At 43.4% G+C, this 25,378-nt stretch overlaps 5 protein-coding genes across 8 annotated transcripts; 1 reads left to right on the top strand and 4 right to left on the bottom strand.

Annotated features, from left to right (window-relative positions):
- LOC8061823 (eukaryotic translation initiation factor 3 subunit D) lies at nt 1,041–3,194 on the bottom strand. The gene has a single exon (XM_002456054.2). It carries the CDS (start codon nt 3,074–3,076, stop codon nt 1,322–1,324), a length of 1,755 nt encoding a protein of 584 aa, XP_002456099.1. The 5' UTR covers nt 3,077–3,194; the 3' UTR covers nt 1,041–1,321.
- On the bottom strand, nt 4,801–6,674 carry LOC8061822 (cold-regulated 413 inner membrane protein 1, chloroplastic). Of its 3 annotated transcripts, none has more exons than XM_021457220.1 (6): nt 6,328–6,674; nt 5,975–6,070; nt 5,766–5,830; nt 5,477–5,549; nt 5,176–5,358; nt 4,801–5,013 (listed from the first exon to the last, which is right to left on the bottom strand). In XM_021457220.1, exons 1-5 carry the CDS (start codon nt 6,504–6,506, stop codon nt 5,193–5,195), a joined length of 579 nt encoding a protein of 192 aa, XP_021312895.1. In that variant the 5' UTR covers nt 6,507–6,674; the 3' UTR covers nt 4,801–5,013; nt 5,176–5,192. The 3 variants fall into 3 exon arrangements, with proteins under 3 accessions (XP_021312895.1, XP_021312894.1, XP_021312893.1); XM_021457219.1 differs by having other exon boundaries at nt 4,801–4,980; nt 6,328–6,673; XM_021457218.1 differs by having other exon boundaries at nt 4,801–5,358; nt 6,328–6,667.
- LOC8060142 (cold-regulated 413 inner membrane protein 1, chloroplastic) lies at nt 7,989–10,052 on the bottom strand. The gene is made up of 5 exons (XM_021457221.1): nt 9,846–10,052; nt 9,637–9,732; nt 9,475–9,545; nt 8,839–8,914; nt 7,989–8,435 (listed from the first exon to the last, which is right to left on the bottom strand). The coding sequence occupies exons 1-5, from the start codon at nt 10,007–10,009 to the stop codon at nt 8,267–8,269; spliced, it is 576 nt and encodes a 191-aa protein (XP_021312896.1). The 5' UTR covers nt 10,010–10,052; the 3' UTR covers nt 7,989–8,266.
- On the top strand, nt 14,915–18,480 carry LOC8061821 (probable receptor-like protein kinase At2g42960). 2 transcript variants are annotated; one of them, XM_002458227.2, is made up of 8 exons: nt 14,920–15,262; nt 15,619–16,402; nt 16,473–16,577; nt 16,957–17,076; nt 17,158–17,328; nt 17,430–17,559; nt 17,641–17,850; nt 17,974–18,480. In XM_002458227.2, exons 2-8 carry the CDS (start codon nt 15,735–15,737, stop codon nt 18,058–18,060), a joined length of 1,491 nt encoding a protein of 496 aa, XP_002458272.1. In that variant the 5' UTR covers nt 14,920–15,262; nt 15,619–15,734; the 3' UTR covers nt 18,061–18,480. The 2 variants fall into 2 exon arrangements, with proteins under 2 accessions (XP_021312229.1, XP_002458272.1); XM_021456554.1 differs by having other exon boundaries at nt 14,915–15,262; nt 17,430–17,850.
- Nucleotides 19,502–24,918, bottom strand: LOC8061820. Its single transcript, XM_002456051.2, has 8 exons — nt 24,773–24,918; nt 23,554–24,256; nt 22,502–22,690; nt 22,343–22,434; nt 22,121–22,180; nt 21,906–21,975; nt 20,174–20,377; nt 19,502–20,077 (listed from the first exon to the last, which is right to left on the bottom strand). Exons 2-8 carry the CDS (start codon nt 24,232–24,234, stop codon nt 19,697–19,699), a joined length of 1,677 nt encoding a protein of 558 aa, XP_002456096.1. The 5' UTR covers nt 24,235–24,256; nt 24,773–24,918; the 3' UTR covers nt 19,502–19,696.

Here is a 25,378-nt window from a genome sequence, read left to right as displayed (position 1 = left end):
CGGATGGGCCTCCGCTCTCGGGACAGTTTGCGGCCCAAACATACTGCCATAATAACTACAGTAGCTCTAACGTCCCGTCAGATTTTTAAGTTATACTCGGGAATGTTCTGCGTGCTGTGCTCGAGTACATTGGTTGCGATTGTGTTGTTTTTATTCATGGAATCCCAGAATTCACTGAGAAAAACAAGAGTGCCCGAGCACAGCACGCAGAACATTCCCTCGATGAATTAACCTGAGCTCTTCGACCGGCGCCTCTTCGTCCGCCTTTCACGGTGGCTGTCATTTCTTGAAACCAAAGCACCAGAACAGAACATGGACGACCATATAGAAGATGCACCAGTACATACAGAAAAATTAAACATCACAGCTGAGTTCTCCTCGTCATTTCCTTCCCAAGCCCTCATCCCCTCTAAACCTCTTCGACTAGTAGTACATACAAAGGAAAATGGCTGCCTGCTCTGGCTCATCAGCCTACTACGTAACAATGTTTCCTGCGCACTAAGAGCATCCCCAAGCATCTGAGATTCTCTATATTCTTTCTAAATGATAGAAATAGAGATTTTGATAAAAAATTACTCTCCAACAGTTTTTCTAAATGGTCATCCAAATATAGCCATTGTCTATTTTGGATTTTTCACTAGCAAAATATAGAAGACAAAAATGACTCTCTCGAGTGTAAATGAGATTTAGCAAAACTGTTGAGAGTGAAAAGATATAGAAAACAATTTTTATGCAAATGACTCTCCAAATGATAATTTAGATAATTAGATTTAGAAAGGCTCTTGGAGATGCTCTAATTCAAGTCTAATGAGCAGCACACACGAGTCAGGCAACCAATCGCCCTGGTCCCGGGGGCCTGGGAGGGGAAGCCCCAGGGGGAAGGTACCAAGTTATCAACGTCCTATGCCACGAGAAGCCGTACATATTGGACAGATTCGAAACAATGGATTGCGCAAGCAACAACACTCACGTAGCATCATGTATTCATCCAACACAGTTAAAGCTACTAACAAACATGTGATCGCATATGGCCAAGTAAATGCAAATGCAATCACCAAAACTAAAATCATAGTGAAAACAGAAGCGACAATCCATATGGTAACATGTGAGCCCTGAAGTGCAATATAATTTGGGGGTTGCATTAAGTCGATACAGGCGCATGTGTTAATAAAGAGAAACAACTCAACTCAAGGTTCACCAAACGACAATAGCATAACCTTTGATGGTAGAAACATCAAACCTTGTCAAGATGCTCAGATAGCTAGCCAAGTTAACCTTATTCAAGGCCTGAAGAGACCTCTGTAGGTTGTAACCACTGCCTTCACACAGCAGCAACGTCACTGCTCTTCTCAGCGTCTCCCTCTGCACCTGCAGTTGTTCCAGTAGCCTCCGCTTCTGCAGCAGCATCCATTTCCTGCGCGGTGGCGTCGACGTCCTCAGAAAAAGGACGTACTTGCTCTTCCTCAGGAAGTGGTTCCTCAACATAGTCATTCTCAAACGCGTCATTTGGCACTTCATAAAGCCGGACCTGCGGCTTCACTGGATCCTTCACAAGCACATACTTTCCCTCACCAAGCTTCATGCATACATCCACAATAGACTTCACAATCCCCCACATATTTGCAGTGTTGAGATTGATCTGTGCAGCAAAATCCCTTGGCTTGTACCCAATCACACTGAGAATGGAATGGTTGTAGTGATCACGGGGGTGCAGACGTGACACATAACCCAACTTCATCATGTCTGCACCAGCGAGCAGTGCCTGGGCAGTCCAGCGTGCAAGCTTGTTGGCATTGTTCTTGAGCTCAGTGGCAAGCACAGCACCCCGCTGGGTCTCAAGCTTCTTCCTCCAGTCAACACCAGTGACCTTGGGATCAAACTCATTGAGGGCGTTGAGTGTAAGGAACTGGCGCTCACCGCGTGGATCAGTATTCACAGCATGAACCTCGCAGCGAGCAACCAAGCTTGTCTCATCATCAAGCTTCCAGCGGCGGTAGCGATAAGCAACGGAAGCAGCTTCCTCCCCTTCAGTGGCAAACGGGTTAGGCTCATCGAAAGTGACCTTCTCACCATTGCGGAGCAGCACCTGCTGAGAGAAGTTCTGATTGACGTATGTGGCCTCAACTGCTAGTGAATGCGCAGAGTTGATGTCTTCCTTGGCCTCAGGGAGTGGCTCCTGGGCGGTTTCATTGACAGTGAGAAGATCAAGCTGAGAACCATCACGCTTGTCGAAGAACAACTTGTTGCCAACACGCTGAATGACGATGTCCCAGGACTGGACGCTTCGAGGCGCACACATGAGTGCGGCCAGGATGGTGTCAGTGGCGAATACCGTGGCCGTGTCATTCTCGGCAAGGCGGCGGATGACGGGGTCGTCGGTGGTGGTGACCTTGAAGAAGTTCCGCGACTTGAAGCGCTCGAGGCGACGCTCCGCCCTGGGGGTGACGCGGTCGTAGGTCCGGTCGTAGAACTCAACTGCGCCACAGACGAGGAGGTCCTCGGGCTGGTCGGCGACGGCGAAGGAGAGCTTGGAGAAGGAGGAGAACGGGATCTGCTCCTTCACCGACCACTCGGGCTGGATGTCAACGGACGGCTTGGCGGACGAGGAGGAGGGCCCGCCGCGGTTGAACTGGTGGTGCGTGCGGCGGTTCTGCTGCCAGTGGCGGTCGCGGCGGGCGCGCTCCTTCTCGGCCTCGCGGCGCCGAGCCTCGACCTCCTCGTCGCGGCGCTGCGGGAGCTGGGGCCGCTGCTGGAAGCGCCAGCGGGGCCCGAACCGCGGGTGCCGCGGCGGCGGCTTACCGTCGACGAGGCGGAAGGACGAGTCGTCCGCGGACGCGAGACCGACGGAGTCCTCGAGCCCCGCGAAGTCGAAGACGGCGTCCCGAGCGGCGGCGAACGCCGCGGGGCCCGGCGGGTTGCGGGTCCAGTCGGCGATGCGGCCCAGCTTGTCGGAGCGGGAGAAGGGAGCGAAGGGGACAGACGAGGAGCCACCGCCGAGGGAGAGCGGCGCGGCCGCGGCCTCCGGTGGACCCCACCCGTCGGGGTTGTAGGGGACGAAGCCCACGTCGAAGCCCATCTTGGGCGGCGGCGGCGGCAGCGGCGGCGGTGGTGCTTAGGGCTCGGTCAGATCAGGTTGGGTGTAGGGAAATGCTAGGCGATTACGCGAGGGTTCGAGAAGGAAGAACTAGTGAAGTGTATGGTGTGCTGGATGAGGAGGATTGGGACTTCACGCACGGGCCAAGGCAACCATACTTAAGCCCGCAGTGCCAAATTCGGCCCAAAAAGATTACATCCATGTACTAGTACCTTCAACCCAAGATCAAAGATGAAATAAGTATTCCTTGTCACTGAATAAATCTCAGAAAATTAGTAGTATAGTCATCTTAGGTCTTGTTTAGTTCATCCTAAAAACCAAAAACTTTTTAATATTCCCCGTCATATCGTATCTTACGGTACATGTATGGAGCATTAAATATAAATGAAAACAAAAACTAATTGTATAGCAAATCGCGAGACGAACCTTTTAAGCCTAGTTGCTTTATGATTAGACAATGTTTATCAAATAAAAACGAAAGTACTATAATGTCAAAATAAAAAAAAATGGATCTAAACAAGGCCTTAAAAGGTTTTCTTTTTGACCGAAATTAGTCCCACGTAGGTTGATATGTTACACGAGCAGAGAAAAGAGTGCAAATGTAGTGAGAGGAAGAAAGCGCTATTCAAGATGTCAAACCGTACTTGATATACCAACACGAACCGGACGAGTGGAATACCGACTCGTGAGCTGATGAGAAATGTTAATACATCAAGGTGACTTCGTCACCTAAATTAAACACGATACAGTTTTAATACTGCATCTGCAAATGAGGTTCTAACCTCACTTGCAGATGCAATATTAAAACTGTCATCTGGACTTCAGTTCGGCGCAAGTGACATAGATTGCAGGACCCGGAGGACTGCACATTTTACGTGCAGGCTGCACAAACCACAGAACACCTATTTCTAGGTTGTGTGCTGGTACGCTAGCTTTGGTACACTCTGCTCTCACCACTGAGCATGGAAGCTCTCATACCCGACCAAGCTGAGGAGGCCGCTACGTGGTGGGCTGGTGGCTGCGCCAGCGGAAAAGACTAGACAAAGCCTCAAGGCCAACTGCGGACGCCATTTTCTTGTTGATTATCTGGAACCTCTGGAAGCACAGAAACACAATTGTTTTTCATCGTTGCCCTTCACCGGATCTCCTTAGGCTACGCGCTGACACTGTTCGTGAAGCTGAAGACCAGGTGGAGGCAGGGTACCTATTGCTCAGGCAGGTTTTCCAAGCTTGGTCGCATTCTGTGTCTTCTATGTGATCTTTTATATGTCTTTTTCTGTTTGTTGGCTACACGCCGATGTTGTTGCTTCAAACTTTGTAACATGTTGTTATGCTCCTCTTAATGAAACATGCGTTGACCACCGGATCGAGAGAAAAAAATGTTAACTGAATGTTTACTTTCAAAAAAATTTGCAAAATAGGAATACTAGCACTTTCGTTTGTATTTGACAAATATTATTCAATTATAGACTAACTAGGCTCAAAAGATTCGTCTCGTCAATTCCGACCAAACTGTGCAATTAGTTTTTATTTTCATCTATATTTAATACTCTATGTGTACGTCTAAAGATTCGATGTGACGGGGAATCTGAAAAATTTTGCAAAATTTTTGGGAACTAAACAAGGCCTAACTAAATGAATGTCCATCCTGGTTTCTTGTAACCGGGGAAAGATGAATTTCTGGATTTGACATATCTTGTGCGCTGTTTAAATTGCAGAAAGGTCCAATTGATTCTGTAGCACTCAAAATTTTTCTCATGTTCTATTCCAAATTGATCACACAAGAAACAGAGGAACACTGCAATAGCTAAGGGCAATCCTTTCTTCTCGGCAGACATTCCAATACGATCAAAAGTGATGCAGTTCAACCAAGACTTTCAGGAACACTGCCAAGATGCCAGTAGTTTAATCACAATTAACTGTGATCGAGGAAACAAAATTTACAAACCAATTAATGATTGCACTGTATTCAAACTTATGCCTACAAAAGAAATGATTGTTTTTTGTTTTTTGTTTTGTTTTTGCATTTTTTCAAGTGTTCTCTGCAGACTGAATTTTTCATGTTAGCTCCTGCAATGTACCTTCAGCTTGAGCTGGATCAGAACACCAATGTAAGGCTGGTAACTGTCATGCAGATGATGCTAGATGTGGCAATTATTGATTCACGGTCAAAGGCCTTCCTGAAGCATCTCATCCTGGTGAAATGTTGGAACATGAGATAACCCGCTGTTGCCGCGGCCAGTATTGCTGCACCTTGAGACTTTCTGTTCAAAGATAACAGATGCTCTGTAAGCGAGAGAGAAAAAAACTAGTATAGGTATTTAAATATGCAACTAGCTCTTATTATACTTTTATATATAATAGGCTGAGAACGTTTCGTACCTCAAGTTCATAATAAATTGGTAAGGAGCGCACGTAACAAGCAGCACTGTTGATAAAGGAAGTTCCAGTTCACCTGCAATATAAGTGGCAGGAACAGAGATGTAAACTTTCTGCATTTATTTAGCTAACCACTAACCAAAATTGACTTTAGATCAGTCCTTCTAATTTTCAAATACCACTGGGCCAGCTGAAGAGTGCAAATGGCAATGTCAGGAGAAAGTTGGCTTATGGAATTGTCTTGAGCAAAGTAAATCATTTATTCAGGAGAAAGGACACAGTATTGCTCTACCTGGAATGAAGTATAGCAAACGCAGAAGACCACCAAGAAAAGCAGTCCACCGACCGTAATCATCCCTAAAAATGGATGGTGATGTCAGAAGCTAAGTACACCTGGAGTTATAAGTGTCAATAGTGTGTTCTTTGTTTTTTTTTCCAAAAGTGGTTAAAAGAAAGTAAAAGTAAAAATATTTTCCTTTTTCCCAGATGCTGGCACCTTACCTCAACCATAAGACGACACTAGAAGGAGCTCGTAGAGCAAAGAGAGGCACAAGTAAAGGTTTCCGTATGCTTGTTCCTGTAGCAAGCATCAATGTTCTGTAGAGAAGACAGAGAACAAGCATTACACATTTGTTGATTTGAGGCTTCATAGTACCAGAACACGAAGTGGTGTACATAATTAGGGTATAGCATATCGCTGTGGACTGTGGTGGTTGATCTGAAGTACTTGAAGACTAATAACACCGCTAATAAGGAACGTCATACATGTTCTGAAATCCGAACCAAAGCAAGAACAAGAACAAGAAACTGGGAACCGGGAGCATGCATCTAAGTATGGCAAAGTGGCCACTCACGCGGCGGCCATGACGGAGATCAACTGCATCGTCTCGGCGGAGAGGTGCGCCGGCGTGCAGCATACGATCGCGTTGTCGCCCAGGCGCCTGCACCACGGCATGAGGGCGGCCGACGACGACCTCAGCGAAGCCATGGCGCATCTCTCGTCGCCCATCAGCACGGAGCAGTTCCCTCCCATCGATCAGAGGAAGCTAAAGCACCCAGGTACGTACGGTGTCGCAGGCAGATGCAGCCGAGGACCGTGTCCACAAGAACACCGCAAATTAAATTCCTTGTGTTTTTTTTAAAGCTCTCTCGTAGGCGTCGGTTTCCCCGCCGGCCGACTCGCAGCCGAAAACAACGTGCGCGCGGCCGGCGGCACCCAGAGACAGGCCTCGGCGTGAGCGGCCGTGACGCGACCTGGGGACGGGGCGCCATGCTGTTCGTTGCGTTGCTTCCACCGCCGGGACCGGGACCGGGACTTGGATTTGGCAGATGTGTTGCGGGGCGAGGGACTTTGCCACGGGTGCGCGGCTGCGGTCGCGCGGACCGCGGAGCAGGGACGGTCACGCTTCGTTCGCACGCTGGCTCACGGACAGGTATAGATAACACACGGCACGCCTGCGAGATAATTGCTATTGTAGGACTCTAAACATGTGGTTTCGTTATTATAAGATTTCTAACATCGACTTTGTTAAAATAGGACTCGAAACATTAACACTTTGTTATATATGATATTTTGTGCTTTTAATCATATTTCTCATCTCAAATACTTATATTTTAACATGACTTGACCCTTTTGCCCTTAAGACACGTGTACAGGGGCGGCTGCTGGCGCCACAGCCTGGCTGCCCGTGGCCTGGCTGGCCACCACCTGGACGCATGCATTGTTGCTGTCAGACACTCCATGAGACCATGATCAGACCAATCGACATGCAGTGTAGGTGTGAAAAGCAGTGATTCCTAGTACTGCTACATAACTGAATTTCGCCAAGAAACACTACAGACTTCGCAGCAAAAAATTGCAAATTCTGCACATTGCAATGGTAGCAGTCTGGCAGAGTTTGAAGGTTTATTTTGAGGCCATTGAAGGTAAATATCTCTTTAATTTATCTCATGATACAGAATTGATATTTTCAATTCGCTGTTCGTTTCGCTGAAATTTGGCTTATGCTTCTTCTTATGCTGATTTGTGTGAGAGTAAAACAGTGTTCGCTGAAAGATATTGCTCAAGTAGTGTTGAAAAATAAGGCGAATTGTCAATGTGGACTAGCAAAAAGCATATTTGTCTCGCCAAAATTTCAGCCCATAAGCGGTCACATACCAAAAAAAGAGTGATTAAATTCCACACATTGTCCTAACCATAAAATATGTTCCACTTTGTAGTTCTCGTCTCTACTCTTACTCTCATCTCCTGCCTCCCTATGAAATGTGGAACGTTGCACTATACAATTATGATATTTCAGCATGTTTATTGTAGTAGTTTGTTCAAATATTTGGAACAATAATTAAAAGCATTTTTTAAAAATATAAACAGACAAGAGAGCTGTCTGCTATACTGAAAAGAGAAATAGTTGCTAGATGTTTTGCTACAGCCGCTTTCCAATGCCTTGCTTTAAGCAAAGCAAAATATTTTCATACCCCAATTGCTTCTGTCTGTCAACGATCACAACTGTGACTGTGGAAGGAAACCTTGAGAGCAGTTAATGATAGGATCTCATGTCTACTGTTTTTTCTTTCACGAACGTGCCTGAATACTATTTCATTAAGAGAAGGAGATCTCATGTTTACTTAATGCCTCAGTGGCAGGATCTTGCATTAAAATGTTTTCTAACATCCTGTGCCCAAAGAGAAAGGTTTTGTTACTTTTGGCCCATCTCTGCAGACTGCATTGTGAGGTAGCCCTTCCGGTTGCAGCAAAAACAAAAGGCAGGACCTGGCAAACTTGATCTATCTAGATCAGAACACCAACATCAGGCTGATAGTTGTCATACATACGATGCACAGTGTCGCAAATATGGCCGCCACACTGCCAAAGGCCTTCCTCAGGCTTCCGGCCCCGGTGAAGTGCTGAAACGCGAGATAAACCGCTATTGCCGAGGACAGTACCGCACGGCCTTGAGACTCTCTGTACAAAGATTACACAAGGTATGTGAACAGACTAATTATTGGTACTCCTACATGGCTACATATAGATATAGTGTTGTAAGCTTCAGCTTATCCCTTGCAGAAATTGTAGGTCAATGAAACAGATGGCCAAATACTGAAAAAGCACAAAATTAAAGAGGCCATAGGTCTACAAATCATAAGTTCGATCTTTTTTTGACTGTCATAAGTTCGATCTTTCATTAATAAAAGAAGAAAAAAACTAGCATTTGATTATTTCATTGAACCAAAATGATACACTTGAGAGCACGAGCGTAGCACACTCTTGTACAAGTTTTTGAGGCAAACTGGCCATGCGGTTTACTCTTGTTCTTCCATTGAAGAAAAACTAGCATTAGTTCTTAGACAGGCAGACTGAAACTTACCTCAATTTCATAACTTGGGAAGGGACCATGGCGATGGCAACAAGGAACGTCGTTGATATAGCACGGCGCCATTCGCCTGTAATAGTAAGATGCAGGCACAGACATTTGTCATTTTGCATTTGTTTCTTCCACTAAATCTAGCCTACTGGGTTCTCGATGCTGGAGTTGAAGAAAGTGAACAGCAAAACTAGGAGAAAAGATACTTATTGAACTGTTCATCTCCAACAGTTTTCTAAATGAACTTGCTATTTCTTGTTTATTTGGCAAAAGTAGAAAATAATCACTCCAACAGTTTGGTAAATGGGTTGCCATCTTTTGGCAACTTGCCATTCAGCAGCACCATGCGTCCATATTTGTTAACTTGCTATCCAGCAGATTAGTTGATTTGGTTGTTGGTTGTGGGTCTTCTTTTTAAATTTATCAAGCCCAATTGGCAAACTGTTGGAGACGGAAGAAAATCTCACTTGTCATATGTTTTAGCAACTTGTCAAATCACAAAATTTGGCAAGTGAGTTTTACCAAACTATTGGAGATGCTCTATAGAACAGAAACCACATATAGTGGTACCAACTATTTATTTACTCAATAGGTGGAGACAGAACACGGCAGAGATCACCACCATTCACATTACTCTACCTGTAATGATGTACAGAAAGCGCATAATACCAATAAGAAGACCGATCCACATCAACCGACCATGATCTTCCCTAAAAAAATGCACACGATGTTAATGCCAGAAGCTATGTATGTTCTTTAATTTCCCAAGGCGGACATTTGCTTGTTGGCATCTTATCTTACTTGACGAAGAAGGTGACGCCAGAAGGTGCTTGCAGAGCCACGAACGGCACAAGGATAGATTTGTCCACGGTTGTTCCTGCAGCAACCATCAACATACTGCATGCGCCACAACATAAAAGCACCTGTCAAAATCCCGACGAGGCAGAGAAAAACGGGATATTCATCAGGGGGTGCGAATTAGGATATATATGCTAGCTGCTGACACTCACGCGGCGGCCGTGACGCAGTTCCACCGGAGCGCGTCGTTGCACTGCTGCGCCGTCGCGCAGCACAGGGCGACGCTCGCCAGGCGCCAGCACCGCAGGCCCCCGGACCACCGCGAGGGCGAGGCGCAGGCGCCCCTCAGCACGAAGAACCTCATCGCGGTGGCCATCTCGATCGGAGAAGGCAGCAGGCAGCCAACTGCACGAGGACGATGCGTGCAATGTCTGTCTGATTCGTCTTGTGGGCGTCAGACGAAAACAAAAGTGCTGCGCGGCCGGCAGCGGCAAGGCAGAGAGAGCGACAGGCGACACGGATCGGGGACGCTGAATCGTGCTGGGCTGGTTGTGTGGTGGACCGGTGTGAGCTCGAGCCATGAGCGGGCTCACATTTTGTGGTGGGCTTCATTAGAGTCCAGACTGGGCCGCCTAGTCAAAATAATTCAAGTTATCAAGAATCAAGAGCGAGTTCCCCCTCAAAAAAAGAAAAAGAAAAATCAAGAATCAAGTCTGAGTCAGAGAGGTGGCGCGTACGCGAGGGGTCAATGTCAATGTTGTAAATAAAAGCTTATTATGAGATCCAATCCAATAGCCAATAGGAGTAGCTAGTACACGGCTAGCTACCCTACCCCTCAATTAAGCTCTAGTATAGCTCAACTGGCACATGACAAATTCTACGCTAAACTAACGAAAAGTGCATGTGACGACGACGCAGCGACATCCATCCACATGCATCCGGGGGGATCGACGCTACCTGCAAAAATTCTGCCGCCACATGCATGCACACATCCATCCATCGATATCTCATCTGCGGTCGTCTGCCCCTCACCTACTCCAAGCTAACCTGACACTAGCGATCGACCAAATCAAACCAACCTGCGCGCGACCGGCACGATTTCGTGCACACGGAGAATGTATATATGTATACTCGTGTTTGATGTTTCTCGATCAATTTCCGGAGTTTCCACGACCCAAACATAATTCTATTCAATTTTTTTTTTGAAGAAAATAATTCTGTTCATCTTAAATTAGTTTCTAGCTGGAGCCAAAGCAAACTGCACGCTACGACCACGACTAAGACACTCAGACGTTTTTTTTTCTTTTTTTGGTTAACTCTAACACTCAGTCTCAAACGTTGTAAGTTGTAGCGTCAACATCAAGTTCTTCTAGTTCAACCGATCGAGCAATGTAGTAATGTTTTTCTTTGCCGAAAACGAAGGTTGGTTTGGAAGTTGTTGGATCGACGTGCTCGCCTTGTTAGACCATCATCGTATATAAAAACCACGGAGACCATGTTGACGTCAACGAACCCTGAAGCAGTTAGCGAAAACGACCGACACCTTTCAGGGTTCTGTGCAGGATGTATATTCAATCATCCCAACCGTTCGCTAAATGTAAATAAAAAATAACCAATTATATAATTTGTTTATAATTTACAAGATGAATCTTTTAAGTGTAATTAATTTATAGTTAGACAATAATTATTAAATACAAATAAAAATACTACATTAGCTAAATCTAAAAATTCACAAACAAAACAAGGCCTAATTCATATATACTACAATATACTTCGTGGAGGAAGTACTATATTTATTGCTCAGCTGCCAATTCATTATGGATTAGTATATGCTACGTACTCTCTTCGTCCTTAAATACTGTTATTTCTAGCAGATTTTAGACAGACTAGTATGGCAAACTCTGTGTTATACACTTATACTGTTGTCGCATTGTGTCGGCCGTCGCCTAAAAAACCAGGGGCGCGCGGGCAGGTGACCAAGATGGCCGCAATCGGTGGCCGCACATTTTCCACGGCGGAAACGCTGAAACACAACAATATATTATATGCTACAGTATATAGTAATATATATACTGTATACTAGGCCAGCTAGAAAAGACGCGTACAGGCCACCATGGAGACCTCATGGCTGTCATGTGGACGAATGGCCCACACAAATGATGATTAGTGGGCTAATAATACGGAGTATTTTACTAACAAATAAACGATATATATTTTTTTCGTTTGGCTACTGATGATGAACGAAGCAGCAGTTAGGATTTCTTCGTAAACTTCCAAGCCATGATGATTAGCCAAGCTAGAAAGGTGATGCCACCACGATCCCGTGTCCATGCGTGAACTGCTGCTGCTTGCTTTCTTGCTTGCTGATCACCTTTGTTCTCTTAATTAATTATTAATCGCGCTTAAAAAAGAAGTGTGGAGTGTGCGTGATGTGCTGTGCTTGTTGGTGTCTATGGCGATCATGATGATCAGCTAGGAAGGAAGGCGGCCGGGTACGTAGGATGATGACGATGGTTGGCATCAACAATCAACTAACTAATAACTAACTAACTTTTTTTTGGCAGAGAACAAACTAATTAATTACTTTAAGAAAGTTAGAATGACTTTATAATTTAAGGCGGATACAGTATCTTATTAGTTGAGCCAAACCAGCTAATAATAACAACAACCAATATTATTAACTATAAGCTAACTATATCTTTGCAGCTTGTTGCTGCAAAAATAAACTGAACACTATACTGTAAACATAACTACAAACAGCTGCAGTTGCAGCTAAATATATAATCACAGCCGATCAAGCTGAAAAATCTGTTGTGGGCTTGTAACAGCCGCGCTGGCTGCCCGGGGCAACTGATCGATGTGACAAGGGGACGTATTCAAGCGGCACCGAAAGAAAAAGGGATATCATGAGACCACAGTGCCCTACTCATCCACCAGACGTCGTCGTCTAGCAGCCTGATGGAAACTACTCGGAAGTCGTAACTATCAGTACACCTTGCATCATATAAAAGCGCATGCACGACCTAATTTGCCTTTTAAGAAATGGTCACCACTCATCAGTGGGCTGTTTTCCTTTTCTTTTTCTTTTTCAAAAGAAACGAAAACGAGAGGTTGATTTCATCGATCAGTAATAAACAGAGTACACATGACACGGGTATGTGTGTGTTCCATATTCTATATTTTTTATTAGTTTCATTCGGATTGCACAAAATATATATAATTCTATATCTTCGCCACGCCGTACGTACCTGACCGGTTCAGGAGGTTGACCATCTATCGCTGACTTGTTCTTTTATTTATATGCGCATTTGTTTTAGAACGAACGATTATTCTAAAAGCACATGCATGCACAACATGTGTGGCTTTATATAAACTTATTATTGGCTTCGGTCTATCGGCAAAATATGATGCAAAACAACGCAGGTGAGCTGCCGTTTTCATCGTGAGATCACTTGTGATCTGAGATAATTGTTGTCCTTCAACAGCAACTTATTTCATCTCCGGATGAAAAGTGAAAACAGATCGATACTGTAGAGGCGCGCAGAGTTTTCTAAAACACTAAAAAGACTTTTTTTACAATAGTATGGTTTTAGAAACTAGAAGGTTTGTTCCATCCAAACACCTACTAGAAGATTTGAAAACCAAAATATTTTGCAAAATCGAAGGCGTCATCTAATACTTCAAAAATGCTTCACAACCAAACAAGGTATGAATGTCGTACTTGTGACTAAATGGAGAACAACACACTGTTCATGCTCAAATACACATAAAAGTACATTGTACCAAGAGCCTATTTAAAATACAAGAATTCATAGGACAAATATGAGATTAAAAAAACACATTCTAAGCATTACACGTGGTGCATGCGACGAGGAAGCTTTGTGGTACACACGCACGGTGGTGTTGGGTATTGGCGAGGACGTCCGCATTTCATCATCGGCGCCTTTCTGCGGGACATGCCCTTTTGCGATGGGCAATGTGGAGCACGGGGGGTGGATGTGAGAGATCAAGCCGATCGACAATATATGTAGACATCATTCTTTTTCTCTTTGGAGGTGTTTTCTTTCTTCTCCTACTTTGCTTGGCTAGAATTCGTGGGCGCAAACTTTCCATAGTGGGCTTCCAATGTTAACGTCTTTGGTGTCGTTTCCTTCCTATAGGCATCGTGAGCCTTTTTTTCTTGCTTTGCTTTGCCATTCTGCTCTTGTCTTCTATCCACGGTGGTGCTCCAAGTTATTTTGTTGGTGGTGCTTGGCATTGTGTCAAGTTTGTTTTAATTTGTGTGCTCTGGTTGGTTGCTAGAACTAGTTGATTTTAGAGATGTGATGCCATAAGTTGTTTTAGTTGTTTGGTTAGTTGGGTCATTTTTTCAACCAAGTTGCTTAGTATGAGCAAGTGTGGCCAAGTCGGCACCGAAGTCGTCAAAGTTATTTGAGACTAGTGATGCATTCTTATTGACTATGTGGCTTTTAGGCTTCGTTTCCACTCAAAAAATTGGATTGACACTTGCATTTTTGTTCTTGGTCTAGGGAAAACTTATGTGGTCCCTGTCAAGTAGCTTACCTATCTTATCAATTTGTGAACTGCTCGAAACAATAACCATCCAAATATTTTTTGAAAACCCCCTAAAGGATCACAACCATAAACAAAACTAGCAAAAGAAAAAACAGCTAAAGCAACTAAGACAATAATAGTTGGATTGGAACCTCAACAAGCACCATGTCTATAAGATAAGGTAGATCTGACTAAACTGTGTAGACTTCCGCCTCACCATACACATACTGTTATACTATTCACTGGAAAAACTACGCTATGTGTTTGCCTACGCTTATGTCGAGCTTGAACACCTTATTAGCAACTAATCACATACGTAGAACGACCTTATGTTTTTGTCTGAAAAAAAAACTTCATCGAAAAGTCCCCTCTATCTAAATACTACGCACTATAGCTAGTCTTAAACATGACTATCACGCTGCCGGTGCCGGGGAGCTAAATGTCAAAACTACTAGTAATCGCAGTGTGATCTCGGCGATAGCTGTGGCATTCCCTGTCGCTGTTTTCCATGAGGCAACCGCCGGTCGCCAGCGAAGCAGCGCAAAGCCAAAGCCCCCCTGGACTGGACTGGACATTTGACTTCCCCGGCTCACCCGCCACATGCAGATGCAGGCAGAGGCAACGGGCAGTCCATCCTCAACCGATCCCCACCATTAATCCATCCCTCTTCTACTCTTAATTTTTCTTAATTATTAATTAAATCCACCCTCCTCTTCATGGCCTCCCTCTTTTTCGTCGCCCACCTTTAATTCCAAACACTGCAACCCCTTCTCCTTCCCCTCCCCTCCCCTCCCTTTGCTTCCCCTTTACTCCCTCCCTCTCTCTCTCTTCATGTGAGCAGGTGCGCGCCGTGCTCGGCTTTCCGGCTTCTCCTCTTTCGGCAAGGACCAAAGGCCGCTCGCCCTTGTCCAGGCTCCGCATTCCGGCGTCACTGCGCGCAAGCAAGAACAACAGTAATAAGGCGCCTGCCTGGCTTCTCCGGTGTGTTCTGACTTCTGACTGAGGGGGCGCGCGGAGGGGGAGCTCGTGATGGAGTCCTCGTTCAATGGGGTTTGACGCGAGGTGCTGTGCCAAGGTAATTTCCTCTCGCCGTGCTCCGTCCCTCGTTTAGGCGTCGACGACTTGTCCTGTGCCCTCAGAATTCTGCCGAGTCTTGTTATGGTGTCTTCTGATGTCGACAGGGCCCCTAATTCCTGCACATTGTCGGGATTTTGTTCTTTCGAATTCCCTGTATTTTGTGGCATCTTTGCGTTCGATGTTCTCCGCTATGTGATTAGTTTCCTTGCTTGCCTGTTTCCTCCCCAGCACATGGAAGTGGAACTGTGCGCCGCTACAGCTTTCTTCTGGAGAGACAAAATTGCCCTTTCCTCGCTCATGTGCAACTTTAGGTTCCTGAGTTGGCTAATGTACCTTTTCCCCTTTCTTGTGCAGATAAAGCGGTTGGGATAAGTTTGTAAATTGCTTTGTCAAATCAGGACAAGATTCTGAATTAGGGGGGTGAACCTATCGCATAGTTTGTTCATCAGAGATCAGACACGCCGAAGGATATGTCATCACCTAACAATTCTGTCAGCACGGCGCTGTCAGAGACGACCCCCGTGTTTCAGTTGAGAGTATGGCAGTTGATTGCCATTGCCGTTGGGATAGTCATGGCGATCCTGCTCGTCATTGCGCTGTGCCTTTCGTTCCGGAGGAAAAAGAAGACGCTGAAAGGGTTTGACAACACTTCGCTGGCTGAGATCCCCATCGTTTCTAAGGAGATCAACGTTGACAGAGTTGATGCGCAGACGCAGAGTCTACGTGACAGTGAAGCGCCCTTCGTGCCGGTGCAGGATAAATATGCGCAGACCAAAGGCGCGGGGCAGCTGGGAGAGAGTAGATCCGTCGATGTCGATACGTTCAGCCAGTGCAGCTCAGTGTACAACGTAGAGAAGGCTGGGAGCAGCTCAGTGTACTCTGAAGATTACAGTTACAGCAGCTCTGGTCCAGCTAGGAAAGGTAGCTCACCGTATGCATATTCGGCATCACCGCTGGTTGGCCTGCCTGAGTTATCACATTTGGGCTGGGGCCACTGGTTTACCTTGAGGGACCTGGAGTGCGCAACGAATCGGTTTGCAAAGAGTAATGTTCTTGGGGAGGGTGGATATGGAGTTGTCTACAAGGGCCGTCTGGTGAATGGGACTGAGATTGCCGTGAAGAAGATCCTTAATAATGTGTAAGTTTACAGTCTTGCTGAGTTTACCTTGTATTAACTTAGAGATAAGATCTGATATCTGATTTTGCAGGGGGCAGGCAGAGAAGGAATTTAGAGTTGAAGTTGAAGCCATCGGTCATGTTCGGCATAAGAATCTGGTCCGCCTTCTAGGATACTGCGTGGAAGGGATACATAGGTTAGCATTTCGTCCTTTTGGTTCCTTCTTTCTGCTTAGTTTATTACATTGATGATGAAAGATCATCAAAGCTGCTAGGACCAACATATATAGTTCAACTTCTACGAGTTCATCATGATATATTGATATATGTAGTTCTGTACTAGACTTTATGTCCTGAAGATTCACAGTGGAGTAAGCAGTCAATACCATAAAAAGAAGTTATTTTTCTGTGTTGTATCCAATGCTAGTTTGAGCATTCCCCCTTTTAATTGTTTCATGTTTATTAGTATTTCTGGCCAAAAAAAGCCATTTCAAGGTTCGAACTATAGTAATAAAATAGTTGTGTTTACAAAAGCTTTTCATTGCATATGTTATTGTTCTGAGTATTTACCTGCAGGATGCTTGTCTACGAGTATGTCAATAATGGCAACCTAGAACAATGGCTTCATGGCATGAATCAACATGGTGTCCTTAGTTGGGAAAACCGTATGAAGATTCTCCTTGGCACTGCAAAAGCGTAAGTTTGGAATTTGGATATGTTTCACTTTATTTCCTGAAATCTTGTTTAACATGGACTGCCGGTGTTCATGATTTGCAGTCTCGCGTACCTTCATGAGGCCATAGACCCCAAAGTTGTACACAGAGATATCAAGTCAAGCAATATCTTAATCGACGATGAATTCAACAGCAAGGTTTCTGATTTTGGGTTGGCTAAACTTCTGAATTCTGACAAAAGTCATATCAATACAAGAGTGATGGGAACATATGGGTATAGCTCTGTTTTTATGATGTTCCTTTTCTTATTGTTAGCTCTTCTATTCATCTGGAAAACTGGAGAGAAGTTTCCTAATGTTCTTAATCTGATGCCAGGTATGTAGCACCTGAATATGCGAACAGCGGGATGCTAAATGAAAAGAGTGATATTTACAGTTTTGGAGTGGTGTTGTTAGAATGTGTGACAGCTAGGGATCCAGTTGATTACACTAAGCCTGCAGATGAGGTACGAGTTTTCCCTGTTTCAGAGAATTGGTGTGATTGCATTTCCATTTACTTCTTAAACCTCATCTATTGTTTGTTTCAGGCGAATCTCATAGAGTGGCTTAAAATGATGGTTACCAGTAAGAGGGCAGAGGAGGTCGTGGATCCAAACCTCGAGGTTAAGCCACCAAAACGTGCCCTTAAGCGGGCAATCTTGGTTGGCTTCAAGTGTGTTGATCCTGATGCTGACAAGAGGCCAAAGATGAGTCACGTTGTCCAGATGCTTGAAGCAGTTCAGAATGCATATCATCAAGTACTCATCTTATCCTAATATCTTTCGTTCTCAGTACTATTGGTTTTTTTTATTAACGCAGATCTGTATCATTCTTGGTCCATCTTTTAACATCAGTGCATTTTTTCTCTCTTATCAATGCAGGATCAAAGAAAGCTCAGCCAGGTAGGAAGCATGGATATTGAGTCACAGCAGTCACAAGAGGAGACTTCAAACAGTGCTGATGCCTGAACCTCCGATTCTGAACAATCACAGCAAATAGGACCCTGAAGTCATCTGATAACAACATTGATTTGATCATTGCTCAGTACTTAATAGAGTGAGTGGATCAGGTTTACAGTTTGCGTATACTGGAGGCGGTGGTTAAAATCAACTAGGAGAAAGTTGCTCATTCTTTGTTTTTTTTGTTGTTTTTTGTTTACCCCTGTTTCTGGGTGTGCTTCTATGCTCCCCTAAAGGTTCCATCTCTTTTGCCCTAGGATATGTATAGTTTTCCTTTAGGGGAGCATAGAAGCACCTTATTCATCTTTATTTATCGTCTGAGTTACCAGGAGGGACTAACCTCAGGCATATGAGTTATGACTGTGTAGTGGCTTTATGGAAACTCATTATTACCCTATATGAAAACATAAAACTGCTGCTGTCAATGAAGTGCTAACATCTGGATCCTTATTTTTCTCACAATTTTCACCCTCATCGAAGGTGTCTGTACAAGTAGATGACCGTCCTCGGAAACAAGATGGCACACTACTCTGTCGTCATATTAGTTGATGTCCAGTGGCTACCGAACTAATCATTTGAACGACTGAATATTGTATTCTTGACTGCCGAAATCCGGGGGCAGATGTTTGGTCCTGACACCTGGAAACCGATTGGTTTCTTGTTCCTGCACATGAATGATTACAGGATCCCAATGATTGGTGCCTGCTTGTTTTACAAGTTTTGACACCTTCGATGTGCCCTTTATGAAGGACTCGAATCTATTAATGATTGGCACCTTTGCAGCTGGCTCTGTTACTGAACCCGCACTCCTTGCACTTTCTTTTTGTTCGGCACATCATTCGGTTAGCCTTGTGTTATAAGCATACGAAAACTAACATTTGCTCACTTGATGGATGGTGCTTTAGAGTCCCTGCTTCCATGAGCGTGCTTCACCAAAGCATCTGACTGACTTGCAGTCTTAGGGCTTTTTTTCACTTGTATCTACCTTTATATATAATGAAGTAAATTAGAGTGAAAATGAACTAATTTTCATCCCAATTCATACCAATACACGTGAATTGATCCAAACAAACCTCTTATTGGGTTTTGATCCCTGATCACCAGCTTTCTCTAACCAACTAATCATGCCGTGTCTATTGTCTGGAACAAGTATCCCCCCTTGTTTTCCAGTCCGGCAAGACGAACAGGCAACCTGAAAGACGTGGACGATGGCAACACAACCGCCCGAAGACAGAAACCAACAGAGCTCGGAGCTCCCAGTGGCGAGGGCTTTGGGCTTTCCCAATCGACAACTACCATCAGAATCTTCAGAAACATCTGATCTACCACTGGCGTTTGACGGTCACTGGCACAGCGCTGAACGCTATGCTCTAGACCGTGGGGATGCTTAAATGCAACGCCGCTTACTCCATTGCTCCTACTTAAAATTCAATAACTACTATAGCCGAGATCTCAAGCAACAGATTTGAAATCATGAAAACCGACCTGGTACTACAGTTATATCCAACGTTTTGATGTCAAATTCCTCGATTACAATTCTTACTTAGACCCGTGTCAGTATACCATGTACCCGACTTCTCTTCAGTTCCGGTCTTTGAAACAAGACCTTGCACATTAGCAAATATAAAATGTCCCATCTCACATCTCAGGAGATAAGAATGTACCCTTCATCAGAGGCCGCAGATGAGCTTGGTGAGGAGCCATGCCGGCTAAGGCCTTCCCTGACCTTGCCGTGCTGCTCTGCTTCATGCTGGAACATTGAAACCAGCTGCTGGAGCTCCAGCTTCCTCACCTTCATCTTCTCGCTGTTAACTGGATTTTGTAACCCAAGATACAGCATCCCCACGCCGATTAGGACGATCCCAATAAAGAAGAGAAGTCCTGCAAACAAACCAAAAGCATAGGGAGTATTCTGCGCTCCAGGTATGCCATCGACGTTGATTCCAAAAAGGCCAGTGATTATGGACAAAACCATGCCACAACCACCAAAAATTGCCAGATTATGTGTAACTCGGAGGCTTCTATCCTGCAAAAAGGCAGATGTCGGTGATCCAGCCAATTTACAAATCAACATTGCCACAAGAAATGCAAAAAAGCTTACTTGAGTTCAAGTGAGTCGTACCTGTAACCACGCACGAACAGTGCTCTGCATAACATCCTGAATAGTGAACAAGCGCCCGCGCACAGCTTCTTGCTCTTCCAACATGTCCCTTGTACACTTTCTAATACTCTCTAAAATAGCTCTTGTGGCATTACCCCTCAAATGTCTGAGAAGCTCAAGTAATATCTCTTCCCTTGCATGAAGTGACCATTTAACCCTGATTACCTACAGCAGTGATGTCTATGTTCTTATACATTCCAGCTCGTCAAATATAATAACATGCAAATAAGCTGTGTGCAAAAACCTTAGACCTTCATCGTGGTCTACAGAAGGATATGTATGCTTAATCTGTGAATTATACATTCAGATTGTTATGGCTGGGCCTTGTGCAATCCAGTGACAGGCAGCAATTTACTTGTGTTGCAATTAGTTTGTTAGCTTGTTAGCATCATCCACTGGTTAGCTAGCTAGTTAATTATTCATTAGTTAACCTTATCTCGTAGCTGTTTCTAGTTTGTTAGGTTCAATGGTTCAGTTGGTAACACTTGAAGGATGAGCTATACCCTGTAATTGGCAAACAAGAATCAGAAGATACCCTAAAAGCAGTCGGAGCCTCTAGACAGATGACGACGAGTGGATTTCTTTCTGCTATCCCATCCATTCCTAGTCAATCCATATCACTAATAGTGACAAAACACCCACAAAAGAAAACAAAAGGACTGACAACACAGGCAGAGACAAGGAACAGGTAATGAAATGCATAATTTCAACAGAGCAACCAGGATTTGGCTATTGACTCGATATTAGGACACTTTCAGATTTGATACCAATGTTATGACTGGGATCAATCAGTCTGATGCAACTAAGCCACGCCATGATAGATATCAGAACCTTTGAGCCACTCTCCGAAACTGTCATAGAGTGAGTATTTTTATGGTCAATGAAATGATGAAATACATCTGGTGCTGCCAATAAAGAAAATAATACTAATGGACTAGTACTTCCTTTAATCCTAAATATGCCATTTTTAACTTTGACTATCAATATCTAAAAATTTATATATAATTTTTTACTGAGGAACTCCTGTAATCTTACGCTGATCTGAACATTAATCGAGAAGGTTTAAGCATACATTATTTTGTGAAGCAAAAGAAGAAAAGAAAACTACATCCATCTTAGGCTGTTACAGATCCTAGCTTCACTCCAGAGATGCAGGCTGTGCTAGAAATTGGATGATCAGTAGAGCCCTGTAGACCAGATACAGCCCTGAAAAATCTTGGCATTTATATAGATTGATAACACCAGGTCGACATTCTAGATTCATAGATACTGCTCACCTCTTAATGAAAAATCTTGGCATTTATAATATATAACTCATTTCAAATAAGAAAGTATATGTATGTTTGGGTCACTGCCCACCTCTTAATGAAATAAACGCAAAGCGCATTCTCGAGAAAATATAAGAAAGCATATTTTTCATAGATACTGCTAGTCAAATTTAGTAAAGTTTGACTTAGGATAGACCTAGATGGCCTTATATTGTTTTATCATAGGAAGTAGTCAATTACTGTTAATGTGCAATTCCATAGGAGCAGCCCAATGTATCAAATCCAATTTTTTTAATATTGTTTAAAAATAGTAGTCACATCACGTCAACCACTCTAGTAAACTTTTGGAAATGAGAAAATTTTCAATATGATTTATTGGTAGAAACAAATATTGGACAAAAAGGGGGTCAATATTGCATGCTTACCTGTGTTGCTAACCTTCTGATTTCCTGATTTAGTATGATGCTGATAAGATTAAGATCTTCACGATTTCTCCTGTAAATTTGATATTTTAAACATGTAATACACATTCAATAGAAGCTTGCTAACTTAAAATGTGATGAAAATCAGTTCATTTAGAACATTAGCTAAAAGCCTAAAACAAAATGTTCCGTCAGTTGAGATTGCACAGTCCTCTTACCTATTCACAAATTTCAATTCAATTTCATCTGCTTCCCCAAATACATATTTCCGGAATAATCTGGAATAACAATGTAACAGCAATTTTTAGTAATTTTGTTGCAAGACACAAGTATTTAGCTACAATAAGATATAGGAATAGAGTTTTGCTACCTATTGTTACAAGACCAATGAAAAAATCAATGGCGAAAGATGAAAGGGAAACAGAGATTCAAACTCTCACCTGTCATCCCAACGTGAAAGACGGCTGACCAAATGTGCAATTACTTCATGCACTGATCTAGGTGTTTGGCTTCCACCAGCAAGAAGCAACTCCTGGACAGATTTTCGTAAGCATGTATTAACTAACAAGCTTAAAAACTAAACAATCCAAGTTTGGTACCTGCACTTCAGTCACTCCTAACACATTTAAATTGGATGAAGGGCCTTTGACATGCAGTGTTGTAACAAGAAAATTTTGTGCTTGCCAAGACCTAAGCACAATAGGTATATCTTCCTCTTCATGATTTGGATCTCCGATTGACTGACCAAGAAGCTCAAATAACAGCCCTCCTGCAACTCTAACTGGGACCTGAAAAGCTAACAGAAAATTATATAATAAATATGATATGACAACACATTAATATAGAGTCAGCTAATACATTAAGCTGTTAGAATATTTTCTTCTAACACTGACATATGACGCAAGAGATAAATATACTACAAAATGGTCAGCATCATTGTGGATTCACGGTTCAACAACTAATAATATGGGTATCTGGGAAAATATAGAAATAAGAATATTGGACTAAAACTGCCTTTTTCAGTTAATCTACACTAAGTATCAAGTGTAGAGATACATAAAAAGTAGAAAACTACTTAGTGATGTTTTTACAAATATATACTACACAGCAGATGCAATACCTGGAGAGTATATTATGTTGTTAAGTCAAAGCTGATTTAAACACTCAATTAGGGTGTATGTGATGCTTATGTCACCACAAACTCCACAGTGAAAAGGTCAATCACACAGTTAGCATATGAAAAATATGGTGACACAGAATATTAACAGAGGACATGAACAGTTAGTGATATGTACATCAAGAGTAGTTATTGCAGTTTACAATATGAATACACAGTCTATTCCTTATTTGTTCATTCAACAGATATATAACCATATAGGGGGACTATGATAAAAAAAACTCAGTAGCTACTGTTATGGGAACCTTCAGACACAGAGCTAAAATCATACTGAAGGACATTGACTAATTTGCATAAAAGCAATGTGAAGTTGAAGAGCACATGTACTTACATCAAGTAGAAATTACAAGGAGAGATGATTGTATGCACTCTAGATTCACTGATTCAGGGTATCGAATTGCGAAACAGCAAAGAGCTGATGAATGGTTTTATAGGTATCTTAATTATTAAACAGATGAGAAACAGAGAGAGAACCTCGTAGAGAAGGTACTTCATCCGGTCGCTTATCAGTTTGCTCTCATCTCTCAGTGCAGTTCTGATGGCAGGATGCATCCAGTGAGCACTATTCAACCATGCATCGATTGAAGGATGGCCTGCAGCGACATGACACCACCAAGTAGGCCCCACCGGACGCTGCCAGTATGGAGCAGCAAGATCAGCCACGGTGTAATCATCCTCACTATCACTGATCTCTGTCAATTCATTCTCCCAGCTGGAGTCTGATTGAACCCTGAGGACCAACTCAGCGATCCTACTCCATCCAATGGGCACCCATTTATGATCCAAAATCTCCCCAGCATACAGTGGCCTATCTTTGAGCACTGAAGGATCATTACTGAAATCAGTCTGATGGGGGTTTTCTAACACAATGCTCTCATCCGCTTTCGGCACAGTGATCTGGTGGCCATTCCTTCTTGAGTGCTTCCTCGTGTACATAGTGGGGCCTTTCTCCTGCATCTGCTCCATTGCTGGCCATGATTTGTGCTGAACAGGCTTCCTGTGACTCTTGACCAGCTCGAAAGCACAGATGAGCCCATCCGTCCAGAGCTCGCTCCCTGGAATAGGCTCTTTCCCCAGACTAGGCTTGGTAACACCATCTAACGTCTTGGACATGCTGCTGACCTGAGGCGGCTGCTGCTCCTCTACACCATTCATCTTCCCATCAGATTCTATCTACCTGTGAATGGATAAAAGATGTTTTTAAACTGGTTACAAAATTTAGTGGGTACTGAATAATGAATATCAGTCATCTCTTCAAACATGGGGCAATTATTGAGGAACTGGATTCAAAGGTCCAAACAACTGTTCCAGGGAATTTAAGACGACATGGAAGCAACAGGGTCGTATAATCGTATTATTTATTGTATACTAAACATTAAAACCACAATTCTACCATCACCTAACGACCATTATGATGACAAACATAGCACTAGCAGGATGTATTTTCCTAGATGAGCTGAATACGAATTAGAATTTAGAAGAGGAATAACGAGAATCCAAGCAAATCAAGGCTATAGCCTACAGCTACATGCGGAATTCAGAAAACAGCGCCGGGGGCAGACCCCAGCCACCGCACGCTACGTTTTCTGAGCACGCAAGAGTACAGCGAACTAGCTTCGCAGACGAGAGCAGCAAAAGGAACTTTCGAGGAGACGAAGGCGGAGGGGTCAGGTGTGGGGGCGGTGGTGGTTACCGGAGCGGAAGAGACGACGGCGAGGGAACCGGGTCTGGGACCGTGGGACGTGAGGCGGTGGCGCCGCGGAGTGGAGCGGGCGCTTCCAGAATGGAAATCAGATGCAGCTCTCTTTCGTCTTCCCAACGCCGGAAGAAAATTGAGGCTTGTTTAGTTTTAAACAAATGCAAAATTTTTTAGATTTTTATTAAATCGAATGTTTAGAAGTACTAAATATAAATAAAAATAAAAACTAATATATAGTTTATCTGTAATTTATGAGACGAATCTTTTAAATCTAGTTAGTCTATAATTAGCTTTTTCTAATATTTATTAAATACAAACGAAAATGCTACTGTATCCATTTAAAAAAAAATTTGAAACCAAACAAGGCCTCATTAAAATTTGGTGGATCCGGTATCAAAACTCCCTCCCGTGCGTACTAGAGGCCTTGTTTAGTTCAACCAAAAATATTTTTTTTTTCAAAATTCCTCATTACATCAAATCTTACCAAACATGCATGAAATATTAAATATAGACGAAAAGAAAAACTAATTGCACAGTTTGTCTGTAAATTACGGGAAGAATTTTTTAAGTCTAATTACTCTATAATTGAACAATGTTTGT

This window comes from Sorghum bicolor, chromosome 3, assembly GCF_000003195.3.
Source record: "Sorghum bicolor cultivar BTx623 chromosome 3, Sorghum_bicolor_NCBIv3, whole genome shotgun sequence".
NCBI classification, from domain to species: Eukaryota; Viridiplantae; Streptophyta; class Magnoliopsida; order Poales; family Poaceae; genus Sorghum; species Sorghum bicolor.
The sequence above is the reverse complement of the archived record's forward strand: the minus strand, read 5'-3'. Positions and strand labels throughout refer to the sequence as shown.